The sequence below is a fragment of the Carlito syrichta genome, unplaced genomic scaffold (assembly GCF_000164805.1).
Source record: "Carlito syrichta isolate Samal-C Ts95f unplaced genomic scaffold, Tarsius_syrichta-2.0.1 Scaffold304698, whole genome shotgun sequence".
In the NCBI taxonomy this organism is placed as follows: Eukaryota; Metazoa; Chordata; class Mammalia; order Primates; family Tarsiidae; genus Carlito; species Carlito syrichta.
The window spans coordinates 55,350-75,928 of NW_007248794.1; the positions used below are offsets into that span (position 1 = coordinate 55,350).

At 39.8% G+C, this 20,579-nt stretch overlaps 1 protein-coding gene across 2 annotated transcripts in view; it reads left to right on the forward strand.

The window, feature by feature from the left end:
- Positions 1–5,965: 5,965 nt before the first annotated feature.
- Positions 5,966–20,579, forward strand: part of AADAT (aminoadipate aminotransferase) — a 30,577-nt gene continuing 15,963 nt past the window's right edge. The window contains exons 1-3 of one of the 2 annotated variants that reach the window (XM_008060676.1): positions 5,966–6,039; positions 6,870–7,038; positions 8,303–8,435. In XM_008060676.1, coding sequence (XP_008058867.1) covers positions 5,973–6,039; positions 6,870–7,038; positions 8,303–8,435 — 369 coding nt within the window. In that variant the 5' untranslated portion in view covers positions 5,966–5,972. Of the gene's footprint in view, positions 6,057–6,869; positions 7,039–8,302; positions 8,436–20,579 lie in introns of both variants that reach the window. The other variant, XM_008060675.1, reaches the window with a different exon arrangement.

Consider the following 20,579-nt stretch of genomic DNA (forward strand, 5'->3'; position numbering starts at 1 on the left):
GGCTTCCAGGACTTCTCCCCTGACCAGATAAACAATAGAACTCACCAAAGGTGGTGCTTCATACAGGATGAGGCTGAGGTAATGGGGAGAAGTCCATTCGATGAAGCTCATCATGGGTGATAAGATTAAGAGCAAGTAGCAGAGAAAAGATAGCTAAGCAGCTTATCTCTCTCCACAGAAAGACTAGGGTTTGAAAAGAAAAGAGTAAGAAAGAGAGCAGCAAATCTCGGTGAGACCTCTAAAAATGTCAGGTCACACTCCCAACAGGGGCCTCCAGAATGTTGGGTCAGGCCCACTGGAAGTGGGGGTGTCTGGTGTGTGATCCAGTGCCGTGAGAAAGATGCAACGAATTGCAAAGAAGTTAGATTAGAAAATATAGTTTATTTAGAAATTAAATTAGGGAGAGAGAGAGAGAGAGGAGAGTCACCTTCCCAAGGTAGGGGACAGGGTCATAGTTTAAGATGCCCATTGATGTCTCTCTTCTTCTGCACTCCCACTTAGGCATAAGTTCACCTGTGAGCACCAAGGGGCTGCAAGCTTCTGTATTAGAAATTAAGGTGAGATCTGAACACGGGGCCCATACATACACAAAAGTAGGAAGTACAGACACTGAAGACTCTTAAGGGGAGGGAGGCAAGAGTTGAAAAACTATCCATTGGGAGCCATTATCACTACTAAAGCCCAATCCTCACCAACACATAATATACCCATGTATCAAGCCTGCATGTGTGCCCCCAAGTAACATTTAAAAAAAACCAAAAATTTATAAAAGAAAAGAAGTCCTTCATAAACGTCTGTCACCCAGTCCATAGCATATCTCAGCCACTCTGGATATAAGGAAACTGATATAAGGAAACTGAATTCAAAGAGGAAAACTGACTAACTGGACAGGGAGACAAGAAAGTGTGCAGGGCCACATACATGGTGTTCCCAGCACCCAAGCTTTCCTCTCTGCCAGGCACCTCCAATATCAAAGCAGTCTTTTCTAACTGGTCTACTGGGAAAATGAGTAATAACGATAGAGAGCTGACAGTACACATCTATATAAAATACATTTTGTTTCCTGCCTGGAGCTCACCTTCAGCAGACATTATTATAACCAAAGAAGGGGGTGTGGAGTTGGAATTGCCATGTCATTACTAAATATGTTTCTGGGAAGATCACCACTGTGCTTGTTTTTACCAAGTTAAATTGGAGCTAGTTAACACTTACCTCCACAGCAAAACAAAGTATCAGCATAGTTTGAAAGACAAGAGTTCCCAAAGCAAAAGACCCTGGTGCAGGTGAATTGTTTTCTGGGCAGCTAATAACAATATCTGCCAGTTATGGAGTCCCTTGTATGTGATTAAACACTGGACCCAAGACGTGACAAGTCTTGTCAAGTTCCGACAGCAGCCCTGCAATCAGGTGGTATTACACATCAATTCTATGAGGAAGCTGAAACTCGGAGGGTGTAACTTGCCCAGACACATTTCTTTACAACTGCAGATTTAAAAACTGCAGATTAGGTCAGGCATGGTGGCTCAACACAGGCATGGATGCCTGTATTACCAGCAATTTAGGAGGCCAAGGCTGGAGGACTGTTTGAGCCTAGGAGTTTGAGACTAGCCTAGGCAACATAGAGACCTAATCTCTACAAAAAAATGAAATAAATTTTTAATTAGCCAGGCATGGTGGTATGTGGCTGTAGTTCCACCTACTTGGGAGGCTGAGGTGGGAGGATCGCATGAGCACAGGAAGTCAAGTCTGCAGTGAGCTGTGATCATTTCACTGCACTCCAGCCTGGGTGACAGAGTGAGATCATGGGATGAGACCCTGACTCAAAAATGAAAAAATAAAATAAAATAAAGCAATAAAAAATAAAAACTGCAGATGTAAATTCAGGACCGTTTCCTAAAACTCAGATCTTCCCATATGTGGCCTGCCTCTCAGGCCTGCGTGTACCCACCTGAGGCTATTTCAGCATAGAAAATTGGCATAAGAGAACATTTTACCATGAACATTTAATTACCTGATGATTACAGAACAGTACTTTCCTTTTAGAGTCCTGCAACTAATTCCACATGATTTCTTACCCTCCAAATCAGTAGATATGGAGCATCCTTTTTACAGCTTTTATGATTATAGTAGCATGTATTTTTATACTCACTTGCAAATAAAACAGTTAACATTTCCTCTTAAGTAAGGTTTCCTAATTTTCCAAAGAGGAATTAAATTAACTGACATCACCTAAAGTCACAAAGCCTAGGAGTGGCACAACCACACCAATAATGCATGTTCCTGTGTGCATCTCTACCCAAGTCTTCTTTCAAACATTCCACCGACACCACTCCACGGCAGGTCAGATGGAAAATTCAGCAGACTGCTTAAGGGCTGAGAACCTGCATCTTATAACTTGACGGCTTTACATTTCTTTCATTTTGGTTCCTTAAATTGTGTTACCACTGATTGGAAAAAAATCAATTAGTTCTCCATTTAAAAAAATGTCGGTGTGTAATGAATACTCTAAGAGTCACGGACCTGTGCATCCGGGTGTGCTCACAGAAACCTTCAGTGTTTTCCTTGGCCCATAATTCCAAACTCCCTCCACCAAACAGGTTCCTACCACCAAAGGGAAGAAGTTCAAGTCTGTAAATATCAGAGAACCACACTAATTAGAGCCACAAAAAAAAGCCTGAAATCTCCAGTAATGCCAATATTTCTGGTGACATTTCATAATTAACCTTGACCTATAAACCCTATTTGGATATATTTAGAGACAGCTGAATTAATTTCTGGAAACCTTTAGGGACAACTGTTTTTAGAATGGACTATCTCAAGTAGATGCTTGTGTACATGAATTAGCTAAGGACATAATTTGCCCTAGAAGTTGCCAAATAGCTTCTTTAATCAAAAACATTTGAAGGTTAAGGCCTGAAGGTTTTCTACAAGCCTTGTCACTACTGGTAAAAGCACCTAGCATTCATGGAGTGTTTTTACAAAAGTGCAGACCACGGTGCTGATAACTTTAATGTGGATTATCTCACTTAATTTGCCTACAAGCCTGTGAGCAAACTGATGCCCAGGAAGGTTAAGTAACTTACCCAAAGATGCTAACCTGGAAAGTCAACAAATGGGATTTAACCCATGTGAAGCATTGTTACACAGACATAAAGAAGGACAAAATTATGAACTTCGCAGCAACTTGGATGGATTTAGAGTCTATAATACTGAGTGATCTATCACAGAGACAAAGAACTGGGTACCACTTGTTCTGACTCATAAGCGGACCCTGAACAATTATCATAATACTGTAAGAAGGGGATTGGCAGTAGTGGGAAGCTGTCACAGGAGAAGGGGGAATGGGGGACACACCTTATCAATAAGGGTACCTAATCTCAAACCAGGTGAAGTGGGGACCAAAATGAGGCCCAACTTTACCTACACAATGACCATTTGTATATCTAACCCTGAATTGTGTCCCACATCTTTAAAATAAAATAAAAAATAAATAAAATAAAACAAACCATGTGAAGCCTCTGAATCCAGAATCATGTTGCCTCTTGAGTTTGTAGCCACTTTGCTGATGATGTTCCCTTTTGTTTAGCTGCTGGCAAGAACGTTTTATTGGGTTATCTCATCCTTTTTTTGCCAGGACCCGGGTAAGAACTAAGTGTCTCCTTGACCAACTTGTTTATGTTCAAGAGAGCCACTGGCAGGATGTCAATATCATCCAGGAAGCACATGGTAAATATTTGCTGAATGGATGAATCCAGTTTGGGATTTGTTAAAATAAATAACTCTATTATACCTATTATGTATTTTTTTTAAAGAAAGAGTGTCTCAAATTCTTCTCTTGTTCGGTGCTCCCTGGAACCCTATGCAAAGAGAAATCACAGAAAAGGATGGGTGAACACAGTAGTAAAGAGGACTATTTTGTAAGAAAAGAGGGCAAGGTGCTCGATACAAAGAGATGTGGCTATATACTTCCAACCTAACTCTTACATAATGAGAGGTCAGAACATCCAACAGGAGGAAGACACTGAAATCAAGGAGACCCTTGTTACGGCCTGACCTTAGAAGAGAGACAACCCACAGAATGGGAAAAAAAATTTGCTAATTATGTATTTGACAAAGGCCTAATATCCAGGATCTACAAGGAACTCAAACCCACGAGCTGAAAGGAAAAACACAATCTTCAAAAAGTGGGCAAAGGACATGAACAGACGTGTTTCAAAAGAAGATATATAAGCAGCCAACAGATATATGAAAAATGTCCATCCTCGCTAATTATCAGGGAAATGCGAATCAAAACCACAATGAGATACCACCTAACTTCAGTTAGGATGACCCTCATCAATAAATCAGAAAACAATAGACGCTGGCAAGGGTGCAGAGAAAAGGGAATGCATCTACACTGTTAGTGGACGTGCAGATTAGTTCAGCCTCTATGTAAGCAGTGTGACGATTCCTAAAAGAACTAAAAATTGACCTTCCATACGACCCACTCTTCTGGGAATATACTCGGAGGAACATAAATCATTGTACAAAAAAGATACCTGCACACACATGTTTATAGCTGCACTATTCACAATAGCAAAAACATGGAACCAACCCCACTGCCCATCAGAAGTGGAGTGGATAAATAAAATGTGATACATAAAAACAACAGTGTATTATACAGCCATAAAGAACAAAATCATGGACTTCACAGCAAACTGGATGGAGTTGGATACCATCATATTTCCTGATGTATCACAGAAACAAAGAACTGAATATTGCATGATCTTACTCATAAGTGGAACACTAGTCACAGCACAAAGCAGAGACAGTCACTGGGTCAGGGAAGGGGGAGGTACAGTAACAACACAAAGGGTACCTAGTTCTAATCCAGAGAGAGTGAGGATCAGTTGGAGTTCCAAACTTCACCTGCATGCGGCCTACTTGTGCAGTTAACCCGTACTTGTACCCTACATCCCTATTTACCAATACAATGAGACAGGCGCCTGTCAGTAGAGAAAGAGTTTGACATTGCAAAGCGGCTGAACGCGGGGCACAGGAGGACTTCTCAAGTCTGTCTCCCCAAGAATTTCAGGCTATTTAAGGATAATTTGAACGGCAGGGGTCTAGGGGCGGGTGCTGATAGGTATGGAGGAAGTCATCCTCAGAATGATTCTCCCCCAATACGTATCAACACTCCACTGACACTCTAAGCAGCTTAGATCTTGGAGAAAGTGCTGTTGGAACTCTCTGGGTCGCCCGGATGACCTCCCGGGAGCGCCTATGGCTGTATCAAAACAACACGGTGCTGAGCTGGCGAACGCACAGCTTCGTGAGGGAGTCGGGTGGGCGAAACGCAGGGGAGCACGGAGAGGTGCGCTGGGGTGACCGAGGAGGCACAGCGCAGAAAGGCGCGAAGGGGGGGGAGGCCGGGTGGGCGCAGCGCAGGCGCAAGTGGCGAGAGGAGGCCGGTGGGCGCAGCGCAGGCTCGCGTGAGAGGGGTCCGGCGGATGGGCGCGGCGCAGGGGCGCGCGGGGCTGAGGGGCAAGCCGAGCGCAGCTCAGGAGCGCGAGGAAAGAGGAGGCGAGATGGGCCCAGCGCAGGGCCGCGTGGCAAGGCCGAGTGGGCGTGGCTGGGGGAGCCGCTGCGACTGCCCGCGGCTGCCGCCAGATGGTACCCGAGCACCGGGATCGCCGGAGCGTCCCGTCCCTCCTCCGAGGACCCCAAGCGGGCCCAGCCAACCGAGACCCTGCGCCTCGGCGACGCCCAGCGCGGGAGCAGAGCGATTGGTGCGGGCGCGGGTCCAGGGTGCAAGTGACCGCGCCGAGGCGGCTGACCTGGGACGCGGACCGGGCAGGCGGGGGCTTTCGGGAGTGGACCCCGCCGGCTCCGCCCCGCCCCGCCCCGCCCCGCCCCGCCTGTTCAGGGCCCGGCGCCGGCCCTGGCTCTCCCAGCCAGACCCCAGGACAGAGTGCGGCGCCGCCGGCGGAGACATGAACTACGCCCGCTTCATCACGGCCACCAGCGCGGCCAGGACGCCCTCCGCCATCCGGATCATGAGTGAGAGCCGGGACCTCGCCGGGGGCTGGCGGGCAGGGCCCAGAGTCACCCGACCGCGTCCGTCCATTCATTCCGCACCCGCGCGGGCTGGGTCCCGGCCCCGCGCGCACGTGCAGCCGCCCGGAGCGGTTCTCCAGCGAAGGCAGGGGACGCGGAAGGCTGCGCGCTAGAGGCGCTTCCTCGGCGGCGGGGCAGGTGCCGGGGCCGGGGCGAGCCCTGCAGCTGATGGGGACAGTCAGCCCCTGCTGTCCCGGCCCCTGCTGTCTTCTTGGTCTCGCTACCTCCCCCTTGGTCTTCTCGCTCCCTTAGTCCCCCCACCGCGAGAGGTCCAGAAAAAAACGATGCCAGATGCTGTCCTAGACCAGCGCTCTGGATCCACACGGACGGCTGTAGCAAAATTCCACACTGTGTAATTAACAAATGATACCCATGTATCTCTCACGTCCTGGAGGCTGGAAGTTTAAGGTCAAGGCTCCAGCAGATCCTGTGACTGCTGAGGGTGCCTCCCTCGTGGAGGAAGCCCTCCTGCTGTGTCCTCACCACGAAGGGGCACGAGTGTTCCTCGGCCTCTTGTCTAACGGAGTTAATCCCATTCGTGAGGCTCCAGCCTCAAAACCTGTCACCTCCTCAAGGCCTCACCTCTTCACACTACCACGTTGCGGATTAGGTTCCGACATAGGAATGCGCAGGGACACTGACGTTTAAGCCGTAGCACATTCTATTACTAGAAACTGTTAAGCTTTATGGGTTGGTTGACCATAAGGCATGCTTCACTATCTGTTTATAACAATTTTCAGCGAAAGCGTTTTCTCTTTACATGTTTACTGTAGCTGAGCTATGGACCAGGGCACCAAAGTCGACCATCTCCTTGGCTTCTGGAATGCCAAATCCAAACACGTTTCCCTTCAAAACGGCTGTTATCACCATAGAGAATGGAAAGGACATCCAGTTTGGAGAAGAGGTGATGAAGCGAGCACTGCAGTATTCTTCAAGTCCTGGGTAGGCAGCCATAGATGATATAATTTTTTTGGCTGATTTTCATGAGAACTATCTTCTAGTCCCTTGATAAAGTGACTTTGTTAACTGGGTATTCGGTGGCTAGGAAAGTTTGAGGAAGAACTTTTAAAGAATACTTAAGAGCAAAAAGATGCTGAATATTTAACATTACTTAGTGGTTAATTCTCAACTTCGAAAGGCTGGGGGATCAGTGAAGGCTTCTGAAATAAAGCGCCGTTTGAGCGGAGTCTGAACACATGAAAGACAACCAGGTGAAGGAGCACATTGGGAGAAAAAAAGGACATGGTGGTCAGGAAGCAGTGGTTTTAATAATTATATTCTCTTTCTGAACAAGCAGTTGTGCACATACATTGCCCTCATGGTTCAGATGTCTTCGATTTCTTTTTTGAGTTGGAGTCACACACTGTCACCCAGGCTGGAGTTCAGCGGCACGTTCACGGCCACCGCAGCCTTGACCTGCTGGGTTCCGTGATCCTTCTGCCTCAGTCTTCCAAGCAGCTGGCACTACAGGTGCACACTACCATGCCCGGCTAATTTTTTGATTTATTGTAGAGACGAGGTCTCGCCAAGTTGCCCAAGCTGAACCCCTGAGCTCAGGTAGTTCTCTCGCCTTGGCCTCCCAAAGTACTGGGATTACAGGCTTGAGCTACTGTGCCCAGCCTTTTCAATTTCCTGAAGGCAAGCAGAAACACGTACCTTAAAACTTTCATTAGCTGATTTTCTTCCATTGATAAGGGATAATTTGTGAAGTGTATAAGTTATATGTTATTAAAACCTTCTTTGTTCTATAATTGAAAAATATATTGACATACATGTTTTTCATATGCATTAATTATATAATGTGTAATATAGACATAGGTTTTTCTTTCCATTTTGCAAAGAACTTAATAAACCTGAACTTCTAGGTAGCCATAGAAATCTTGAGAGAGCAAAGAATCGATTATACAATGAATACTCTAGTATACAGGATAGACTTCAGGTTTGGAATAAGAAGGATGTAGATTCCAATCTCAGCTCATCAATTAATTATTGACTTTATGAGTTTCTGGGTGATTGACTTTATGTGTATTTTCAGATCTCTAAATCTATTGCCTATCTTTTAAATGGGACTATTAATACTGACAAAAAGCATTTGAGGATTTTTCAATTGAATGTATAAACTGCTTAGTATAAATTTGACATTTACTTTCTATTATTTCTATGATTCTTACTACTCTAAATTTAAAAATGCCATTATATCCTTTAGAATTCCAGAGCTTTTGTCCTGGCTGAAACAGTTACAAGTAAAATTGCATAATCCTCCCACCATCCATTATCCACCTAATCAAGGACAGATGGATATATGTGTCACAAGTGGCAGCCAAGAAGGTCTTTGTAAGGTAAGACTGAAGAATTGAGTATATCTGTAAATACGGTCCTCTCTCACTTAACTGCAAGAGGCTTATGCTTTGTGGATTCCTGGTAGTCTTTTACCTAGAATTATAAACAGAGAGTTCAAAAGGGATGTGTGTATATGCAGAATGGGGGTTGGGGTGTGGACTATTTGCAAAAGTCAAGTAGAAAAACTATAGATTAATCCTATAGATATTCCCCTCTAATTTCCCTCATTGTGAGCACAAGGACTTTGAAAAATTATCTGCTCTTAGCATCATTCACTAACCTAATTTTTCTTAAAAATGGAGCATGTAGTCAATGACCCAGTGCTATGAGTCATTAAAACAAGATTCCCACTAAGGGAGTGCTCAGATTCTACTGAAAGTTTAGTGAGAGTGGCTTGATTTCATCTGGCTCAAAGATTCAGGTTACATTGGTTTCTGCCTTTAGTTATGAGATTTTACAAAATTCTTAAATTTTGTAGCAGGCACGTCCTCATCATCTTGAGATGGGTGTTATTCCATTGCATGTCTATGGGATCTCGACTTGTATCTTGACCCCTCTTGGTTGCACTCCTCTGGATCTGTTTATGTGTCTGTGTCTCTGACTTCTCTCTCTGGGTTAGTTTCCGTTCTTCCTCCCCTTCTCCCTCTACACCAGTTATTCCATCTGTCTCCCTTCTGGGTTCCAGGAACTTCACAGATATAACCACCACTGGGTAGTTCCCACAATAAAAAGACTGTACCTATGGTCCTCAGTTTCATATGTTTTTTGTCTTTTTTTCCTTTTTCCTTTTTCCCTTTAATAAGATTCTCTACATTTGGTCTCCCATCTAGGTTAATATATATGACTCCTATTTATCTTTATCTTTAATCAGAATAGCTTTTTTTCTTCATTTTTATGGAAATGTGAAAACTGCAATCTGGTTCACTTTAATGAATCTTAATTATTATTACAGAATATTGGATTATAGTGATAAAAATTTGTTAAAGATTGTATTGAATTTTTTAAAAAGTCCTTACTCTTTTTGTATTTAATTAGAACAAGTAAAAGGATTAGCTACTGTCTGCTTTTTTGCTTAAAGAGAAATAATTGTGAGTCTATGGAGTGAGATTTAAGTCTTTTTCAATGGAATTCTTTTCTTGGGAAAACATGCTATGAAGTTTTTCTTCTACAAAGATTCTCAGGACAGTTTCTTCTTTATCTGTCATAATACCAGTCATATCAACAAGGGAAATATCATGCCAAATACAGCAATAATTCAATACTCATAGACGTGCTTATTACAGGGGCCTTAGTAGGAATCTGATTTAAGAATTCTTTCACTTTGTTCTCCAGGATCAGTGTTATTTCAGGCTTCTGGGTTTTTGTCTTGTCTATCAAACAGTGCTGCTGCTGGATGATAATAACCTTCCCTTTTAATTTAGGATATTTGAAATTTGGATGTCCCCTAATTGATATAGAAAATATATTTACGGTTGACCATTGAACAATGCAGGAGTTAAAGGTGCTGTCCCTCCCACATGGTTGAAAATTCACATATAACTTATGACTCCCCTAACAGTCAACTACTAATAGCCTAATAGCCTTCTGTTGACAAAAAACCCTACCAGTAACAGTCAATTAACACATAGTTTGTATGTTGTGTGTATTATATACTGTATTCTTATAATGAAGTAAGCTGAAGAAAATAAAATGTTATTAAAAATGTTATATAAGGGGCAATCCCTTCAAGTCCCCTCCCACTATGGGAACTTTTCTGTCCTCTCAATAAACCCTGCTTTCTTTTAAAAAAAAAAATGTTATATAAGAACCCCAGTAATCTGGGTCTCCCTCCTAGTCTTGGTGTAGCCAAGAGTGCACTCTTGCTGGGTGCTGAAGCTTCTTCTCCCCATTCCCTATACTCCCCTCAAAGGCTCAAAATAGAGAACTTGGTAATTCCCAGAGCTCTCCTCTCCATTTAGGTAGGCAGGATACTTCCTAGGAGCAAAACTTGCCAAGGAGAAACCCCACAGCCATCATCATAGATGGCTTTCTCCCACAAGTGCCAGCTCCTGGCAAGAAGTCAACAGTGTAACCCACTACATGGGATATAATACCTCAGTTTTGGGGAAGGACTAATCCCAAGCACCAGCAAATGCCACTTTCTGAACCACTCTGGCCACTCAGAATGCCATGAGCCACTGCAGACACTCAGCACAGGACCACCACAGCCAGCAATTGAGAAACTCACCAAACCAAGGAAGCCCTACAGTGCCTATGTCAGCCCCCTGCCAACCTCAAATAAGAAGAAATAGTTTACCCAGTGAGAAGGAACCAGAAAAATAATTCTGACAATATGAAGAAAACAGAGAGTTATCCAGCACTCCCAAAAGACCACACCAGCTATTCGACAACAAATCCTAACCAAAATGAAATTTTTGAAATTCCACAGATAGAATTCAAAGGGTTGATTATAAAATTAATCTATGCACTTCATTTAGGGAAGTACAAAATACAATGGAAAGTTTTAACAGTAGACTAGAACAAGCAGAAGAAAGGATTTCAGAAATTGAAGATAAGCCTTTTGAATTAACCTAATCAGACAACAATAAAGAAAAAAGAATCAAAAGAATGGAGTAAAGTCTTTAAGAAATGTGGGATGATGTATAAAATTCAAACCTAAGGATCAGAGGTATTCCTGAGGAAGGAAAGAAAGTGACAGGATTGAAAAACAATTTGAAGGAATAATGAAAGAAAATGCCACTGGCCTTGCCAGAAATCTAAATTTCAGATACAAGAAGCCCAAAGAACCTCCATAAGATTCATTGCAAAAAGGTCATCCCCAAGGCACATAATCATTCAGTTATGTAAAGTTACTGTGAAGGAAGAAAATTTAAGAACAATGAGACAAAAGCATCAAATAACTTCCAAAAGTAAACCTATCAAACTAACAGCAAACTTCTCAGAAGAAGCCCTTCAAGTCATAGGGAATTGGGACCCCATCTTGAATCTCCTCAAACACAATAACAGTCAGCCAAGGATTTTGTATCCCACAAAACTAAGTTTCATAAATGAAAGAGAAATGAAATATTTCTCAGACAAGCATATGCTGAGGGAATTTGTCACCACTAGAGGAAATTTGTCACCACTAGACTGGCTGTACAAGAAATAATCAAAAGAGTTCTAAATACTGAAATGAAAGGTCAAAATACACCAGTAGAAAATTGCTGGAAGCCATAAAACTCACAAGCCTTATGGAACACCAACATGCTAGAGAAAATAAATAAAGCAAGCAGACAACAACCAGTATGATGAATGAAATAGTGCCTTACATAACATTATTAACCCTGAGCATAAGTGGCTTCAATGCCCCACAAAAATGATATAGACTGGCAGAATAGATTAACCACACACACGCGTGCACACGCACGTACACACACACACACACACACACCAAATATCTGCTGCCTTCAAGAGATGCAGTTAACCTATAAAGACTCCTTATAGACTCAAGGTAAAGGGGTAGGGAAATATATTCTACACAAATGGAAACCAAAAACAAACAGGAATAGTGGTTGTTGTATCAGATAAAACAGACTTTAAATTAACAACTGTAAAAAAAGATAAAGGTGGTTTTCTTATAATGACAAAGGGATCAATCCAACAAGAAGACAACAATTTTAAATATATATGTTTCCAACACCTGAGCCCCTGGCTTTGTAAAACTAATTCTATTATACCTAAAAAGAAAAAAAAAAAGTCAACAAAGAAACACTGGAGTTAAACTGGACTCTAGAGCAAATGGAGCTAAGAGACATCTACAAAACACTCCATCCCAAAACTACAGAATTTACATTTTTCTCATCAGTACATGGAACAGTCTCCAGGATAGACCATATAGTAAGGCACAAATCAAGGCTTAATAAATTAAAAAACAAAACAAAATATCAAGCATCTTCTCATACCACAGTGGACCAACACTAGAAACTAACTACAAGAAAAACTTGTGAAACCAAACAAAAACATAGAAGTTAAACAATCTGCTCCTGAATGATCCTTGAGTCACCAACAAAATGAAGACAGAAATTTTAAAATTCCTTAAAATGAATGACAACAATGAAAGAAGGTATCAAAACCTCTGGGACACAAAGTTGTGCTCAAGAAAATTTATAGTGCTTAAGGCCTACATTAATAAGACTGAAAGGTCATATAACAACAAGCTAACATCACTCCTCAAGGTACTAGAAAAACACGAACAAACCAAACCCAAAACTAGCAGAAGAAAAGAAATAATGAAGATCAGAGCAGAACTAAACAAAATTGAAATTAAAAAAAATACAAAAGATCAATGAAACAAAAAGTTGGTTCTTTGAAAAGATAAATAAAATTGATAGACTACTAGCTAGATTAATAAGAAACAAAGAGAGAATATTCTAATTAGCTCAATTAGAAATGAAAATGGAGACATTTACAGTGATAGAAATTCAAAAGATCATTCAAGACTATTATGAACACCTCTATACAAACAAACTAGACAATCTAGAAGAAATGGGTAAATTTTGGAAACGTGAGACCCTCAACCTTGAATCAAGAAGAACAGACCAATAGTGAATAACAAAACTGAAACAGTAATTAGAAGTCTCCCCCGACACCAAAAAAAAAAAAAAAAAAAATCCAGGACACATGGACTCATAGCTGAATCCTGCTAGACCTTCAAAAAAGAACTAACACCAATTTTACTAAAGCTATTCCACAAGATTAAAGAGGAGAGACTCCTCTCTAACTCATTCTATGAGGGCAGTAACTCAGATGCCAAAGCCAGGAAAAAGACACAACAAAAATAGAAAACTACAGACCAATATCCCTTATGAACGTAGACATGAAAATCTTCAACAAAATATTAGCAAATCAAATTCAATAACACATTTAAAAAATAATAAAAGTGGATTTTGTCCAAGGGATGCAAGGGTATTTCAACATATGCAAGTCAATAAATGTGATCCACTACATAAACAGAATTTTTAAAAATTATATGATCATTTCAATAGATGCAGAAAAAGCATTTGATAACATCTAGCATGGCTTCATGATTTAAAAAAAACCCTCAGCAAAATAGGCATAGAAGGAGCATTCCTCAAAATAATAAAAGCCATATATGGCAAACCCACAACCAAAGCCATCCTGAATGAAGAAAAGTTGAACACATTCCCCTCAGAACTGGAACAAGGCCAGGATGCCTACTTACACCACTCCTGTTCAACATAGTACAGCAATCAGGCAAGAAAAAGAAATCAAGGTATATAAATTGGAAAAGAAGAAATCGAACTATCTTTTGTATGCCAACAATATGATCTTACACCTAGAGAATCCCAAAGACTCCTCCAAAAGACCACTAAACTTGATGCATGAATTTGTAAAGTTGCAGCATACAAAATCAATACAAACAAATCAGTAGCACTGCTATACAACAATAGCAACCAAGCTGAGAATCAAATCAAGAACTCAATTCTTTTTACAATAGCAGCCAAAACACTAAAATACCTAGGAATATATTTAACCAAAGAGGTGAAAGCTCTCTACACGGAGAACTAAAAAATTCTGATGAAATAAAGTGTAAAGGGCACAAACAAATGGAGAAACATCCCATTTTCATGGACTAGAAGAATCAACATTGTTAATATGACCGTATTACCCAAAGTAATCTACAGATTCAGTGCAATCCCTATCAGACTATCAACATCATTTTTCACAGAATTAGAAAAAATAATCCTAAAATTCATATAAAGCCAATAAAGAGCCAGAATAGCCAAAGCATATCCTATGTTAAAAAGAACATAGTTGGAGGCATCACATTACCTGACTTCAAGCTATACTACAAGACTGTAGTAATCAAAACAGCATTGTACTGGTACAAGAGCAGACACATGGCCTAATTAACAGAATAGAGAATACAAAAATAAACCCAAATGTCTACAACCAACTGATCTTTGACAAAGGAGATAAAAACATACACTGGAGAAAGGACACCTTATCAACAAATAGTGCTGGGAAAATTGGATAGCTACATGCAGAAAAATGTAACTCGATTCCTATGTCTCCCTAACAAAAATTAACTCAAGATGTATTAAAGACCTGAAAACCTGAAAGTCCAAGAAAACCTAGGAAAAAATTTTCTGGATATTGGCCTTGGCAAAGAATTTATGGCTAAATCTCCAAAAGCAAATGCAACAAATACAAAAATAAACAAGCGGGACTTAATTAAACTAAAAACTTCTGCACAGCAAAAGAAATAATCAAAAGACCAAATAAGCAACCTACTGAATGGAAGCACATACTTGCAAACTATACATGTGACAAAAGACTAAATCCATAATCTACAAAGAACTTAAATCAGCAACAACAAATCAAATAACCCCATTACACAGTGGGCAAATAACATGAGCAGACCTCTCAAAAGAAGATAAATAAATAGCCAACAGACATATGAAAAAATGTTCACCATCACTCACCATCAGGGAAATGCAAATTAAAATCACAATGAGATACCTCCTTGCACCAGCCAGAATGGCCAATATTCAAATTTTTTTTAAATTGATGCTGATGTGGACATGGGGAAAAGGAAACACTTATACACTGTTGGTAGGAATTAGAAAATTTCCAGAGGAAGATACCATTTGTCCTAAGAGGCCAAAAACTCATAGGGACAAGATAAATTGAACATTACTGGACAAATTGGGGAACAAATTAAATCTTCTATCAATTGATAATGGCCTTACTGTTTTTCATGAGATGTAGGTTGTTAAAATGATAGAAAGGCTCAAGCTGAGAATTGTGAAACATCACAAGGCAAGAAGGGATTACTCTGTGAGTTATGTATAATCTAGTCACAATAAACACCTTTGATTTAGGCTGGAAAAAGCTACTGCTGGTTCTAATGACTTCAGTAGGCATCATATTGTCCACACAATCTCTAAGAATTCTCAAACCTTCTCTTACTGAACCTCTGAATATTCTTTAACAAAATATTAAAGTTCTTAATTTTAAAATATTTTTAGTGATGTAAAATATACATCTTTTCCATTTTTAATTATGCAGTTGAGTAGTAATAAATAGGTTTATATTCTTTTTATTTTTTCTTCACCCCACTTTTCCCCTTACCCTTTCTGGCCCCCGGTAGCCATCAATCTTTTGTCCTCATAATATTCACTTTTTAACATCCACATATGAATACAAAATGTATCCTTCACTGCCTGGCTTATTTTACCTGGTATAATGGCCTCCTGTTTCATCCATGTTGCTGCACATGACAGTATTTTATCCATTTTTATGACTGAATTGTATTCCCTTTTGTATATGGAACACATTTTCTTTATCCATTCATCTGTAGATAAGCACTTAGATTAATTTCATATGGCTATTATGAGTAGTGTTGCAGTGAAAATGAGCGTGCAGATGTCTCTTTGGTATATTAACTTCCTCTGTTTTGGTAAATAACAAGTAGTGAGATTGCTGGATTATGTGTTAGTTCTACTTTTAGTTTAATGAGGAACCCCACCCCCATACTGTTCTTCATAGTGACTGTATTAATTTACATTCCCATCAACTGTCTACAAGAGTTCTCCTTTCTCCACATCCTCACCAACGTCTGTTATTGCCAGATTTTTTGATACCAGCCATTTTAACTGGGGTGAAATGTTATCTCATTGTGGTTTTGATTTACATTTTTGATAATTAGCAATGGTGAGCATTTTTTCATATACCTTTTTGCCATTTGTATATCTTCTTTTGAAAATTGTCTATCCAAATATTTTGCTAATTTTTAAAAATAAAATTATTTGAATTTTTCCTATTGAGTTGTTAATTTCTTGTCAGACGGATGGTTTGTAAATATTTTTCTCCCATTCTTTGAGTTGTTCTGGTTCCTTGAAGTACATTATTTGTTTGTTACTTTGAAGTCTTTCCACTTTTTTGATATAGATGTTTATTGCTATAAACGTTCCTCTTAGGACTGTTTTTGCTAAATTCCATAGATTTTGGTATATTGTATTTCTTTTTTCATTTATTTAAATAAATTTGTAAATTTCCTTCGTAATTTCTTCATTGACCCATTGGTTGTTCAGGAACATTTGTAATTTTCATGTGTTTGTATCTTTTACATAGTTCTTCCTGCTATTGATTTCTATGTCATTGTGGTCAGAAAAGATACTGGATAAGATTTCTGCTTTTTTTGTCATTGTTCAGATTTGTTTCAGGCCTAAGATATGGTCTGTTCTGTTGACTGTTGCATATGCTGATGAGAAGAATGTATAACGTAGTGGCTGGATGAAATATTCTGTAACTGTCAGTTAGGCCTACTAGATCTAGTATAATTTAACTCCTCTGTTTCTTTGTTGATTTTCTGTCTGGAGGATCTGTTCATTACTGGGAGTGGGATGTTAAAGTTCCCTTCTATTACTGTATTACAGTCTATCTCTCCTTTTATGTCTATTTATGTGTGCTTAATATACTTGGGAGCTCTAGTGTTGAGTACATATACATATATTTATAATTGTTGTATTCTCTTGCTGAATTGACTCCTTTATTATCATATATTGCCTTCTTTGTCTTTTTTTACAGTCTCAGATAGGTAGTCTATTTTATGTGGTATAAGCATATGACAGTAATAGAGGATTCTGGGCTTGTTAATGTACTTAATTTTACCAATGCATTTTATATCTTAAAAAGTTTTTTTTGCACATTAGTATTCCTGATCTTTTTTGGTTCCCAATTACACAAACTATCTTTTTCCACTTCTTCACTTCACTTTTGGTCTATGTGGGTCTTAATAGATTAAGTGGATTTGTTGAAGGCAGCATATGTTCATTCTCGTTTCTTTACCCATTCAGCCATTGTATGCTTTTTAATTGGAGAACTGAGATCATTTACATTCAGTGTTGTTTTAAATAAGGACTTACTACTGCCATCTGGTTGCTTGTTTTCTGGTCATTTTGAGACTCTGCTCTTCTTTTATTCCTGCTTTGCTGTCTTCCTTTGTGGCTAAGTGATTTTCTCTGGCAGCATGTTGTAATATGTTACTTTTTGTTTTTTGTTAATTTATTATAGGTTTTTTACATTATGATTGAGGTTTACAAAAATATAATAAGTTACTTCAAAGAGATGACAACTTATTTTGGATCACAGAAAATTAGATACCAACAAGTGCAAAAAATGCAAAAAAATTACACAGTTTAACTCCATTCTCCCATTGTTTTACTTTTAGGTGTCCCAATTTACATATTTTTATGTAATCTATCTCCTAGCATGTTGCTGTTGCTGTGTAACTATTTTTTTTGATAGATTTGTCTTTGGGGCTTAATACTAGAATTATGAGTCGATTGCACACCACAATGACAGTAATAGAATATTCTGGGTTTGTTCATGTACTTGATTTTACCAGTGCATTTTATACCTTAAAAAGTTTTCTTTTTGTACATTAGTATTTTTTAAATTTCGAATTAAATAACTTCCTTTAGCATTTCTTGTAAGACAGGTCTGATGGTGGTGAATTCTTTCAGCTTTTGTTTTTTGGGTTTTTTTTGGTCAGAGAAAGACTTTATCTCTCAGGTAGAAGAATTCCCTTTAGCATTTCTTTTAAGACAGGTCTGGTGGTGATGAATTCTTTCAACTTTTTTTTGAGAAAGAATTTATATCTCCTTTATGTTTGAAGAATAATTTTGCTGGATACAGTGTTCTTAGTTGGCATTTTTTTTTTTCTTTGAACACTTTGAAAATAGCATTCTACTTCCTCCTGGCCTGATTTCCATTGAGACATCTGTGACCAGACAAATTGGTGCTCCTTTTTATGTTATTTGCTTATTTTCTCATGCTGTTTTTAGGATCTTCTCTTTGTCCTTGAATTTTCAGAGTTTGATTATTATATGCCTTGAGATAGTCTTATTTAGATTGAGTCTGTTTTGTATTCTCAGAGCTTTCTGTACCTGGATGTTTATATCTTTCTCAAGCTTTGGAACATTTTCATTATATTTATTCAAATAAAGTTTCTACCCCTTACTTTTGCTTAGTTCAATAATTTTTAGATTGTGTCTCTTGAGGTAATTTTTTATATCTTATAGGCAATCTTCATTCTTTTTTTTTCTTCTCTGACTGTATATTTTAAATAGCCAGTCTTTGAGCTCCCTGATTTTTTCCTCTTCTTGGTTCACTTTGATGTTGAGAACTTCTAATGAATTCTTCTGTTCAGCAAAGGTATTTCTCAGTTTCAAGATTTCTGTTTTAGTATTATTATTATTATTATTGCAATCTTTATGTTAAATTTCTCTGATAAACTTCTTAATTGCTTTTCTTTGTTATCTTAGAGATCACTGAGGATCCTTAAAACCACTGTTTTGAATTCCTGTTCAGAGAATTCACAAATTACTCACAAAAAGACCAAAAAGTTTTTTTTTCTTATCCTTTTTGGAGGTCATGGTTCTCTGTTTGCTGTTGTTCCTTATAAATATATATCTATGTCTGCCTTGCAGTTTTCTCTGTCTGGCTTGTTTGGAGTTTTATTGAATATATTTGTTTAGTGAATCTTTACTGCTGGGTCACTGCAGTGGATTGCAGTGTCCCAAATGAATGAAGGGCCCAGAGATTATCTTGGCTGTGTAGAAAGGCTGCTGGGGATTTGTACCCAAGGGGCCTGTAGCATGTACCTCCTGTAACGTGGTGCTTCTGAACAGCCACTCTGATTGGCATCTCCTTTGACTGAGTTGTAGAACAGAGTTTCCAGGGCTGGGGTTGGTAGTCCCACCTACCTCTTTTGTCTCTGCCTGTTCTCAGGGACATTTCACCCTTCAGGCAGTCACAATGCTTCCCACAGTTAAAGCGAGGACAGGTCTCCTGCCAAGAAACTACAGATGTGGGGAAGCTGGCTGATCACTTCAATTTTACTTTTTCTAGTATAGAAATGGTTGGGGGAAAATTTTCCACATGCTTGGTGCTAGATAGCATGGGAGAGGGATGCCAAAGATGTGGAAGACTGATTTTATTACCATCTTTTCAGAATTTGCACATTTCTATGGTCCCAGGAACTGTCTCATCCTCATATTTGATTTCAGTGTTGTTGCTGGTGAAAATCTCAGCACGGCATATTTGGTTTTGATTTTTTGTTGGGGGACAGTGCGGCAAATGTGCTTCTACATTGCCATTTTGGAACTGAAAGTCTCCCCCGTCCTTTTTGAAACACAATCCTTCCCCAGCTCTCAGCACCACACTGTGTGGCTCTCCTGCAACCCACTACCCTGCCTCCCTTGCAGGGTCCCCTCCTCCCAACCACTACTTATTGAAGTTCCTTACAACTCAGCGCCTGAACACCTTCTCTCCTTAATCTATTCATTTGCCCAAGGTACTTTCATTCGCACTCATGTGATCAATGATATGCTAGTAACTTCCAGGCTTCCTCTAAATCCACTTGTCCGTCTTTCCTCCTATGATAGTGAGGTTTCAAAGGTACCTCACACCCGAACAATTCATTGTCATCTCATTCAGATTGGGTGACATTTAGGTTCTGAATTTCGGTGGATGGCAGCATCCACTCCATCTGTCTAGTTCCAGAGCCAGAAATCTAGGCATCATTCTTGACATTTCCTCTTCCTCCCTTCTCCACAGCCCATAATTGGGCTTCATTTCCTAAATACTTATCAGTTCTTCCCTGCAATTCCTCCATCATCACTCCAGTTTAAGACAACCCTTATCTGTGCCCAGAACTGTAGTACTTGCATCCCAAAAAATCCTAAAAACTTTCCACAGATATTCTTACCCTTCTTTTATTCTTTCATAATGCAGCCAAACCGATCTTTCCAAAATCCATATCCGATCATGTGACTCCCCCTTCCCACTCCCTTCTTAAAATTCTCACTTGTCAGCCGTGCTCAGTGGCTCAGCCAGTAATCCCGTGCTTTTGGGAGGCTGAGGTGAGTGGATTGGCTGAGGTGAGTGAATTGGCTGAAGTGAGTGGATTGGCTGGTTCAAGACCCGCCTGGGCAACTTGGCGAGACCTCATCTCTACAATAAATCAAAAAATCAGCCGGGCGTGGTAGCGCATGCCTGTAATTCTGGCTACTTTGAAGGCTGAGGCAGAAGGATCGCCAGAGCCCAGCAGGTCGAGGCTGTTGTGGCCGGGAGCG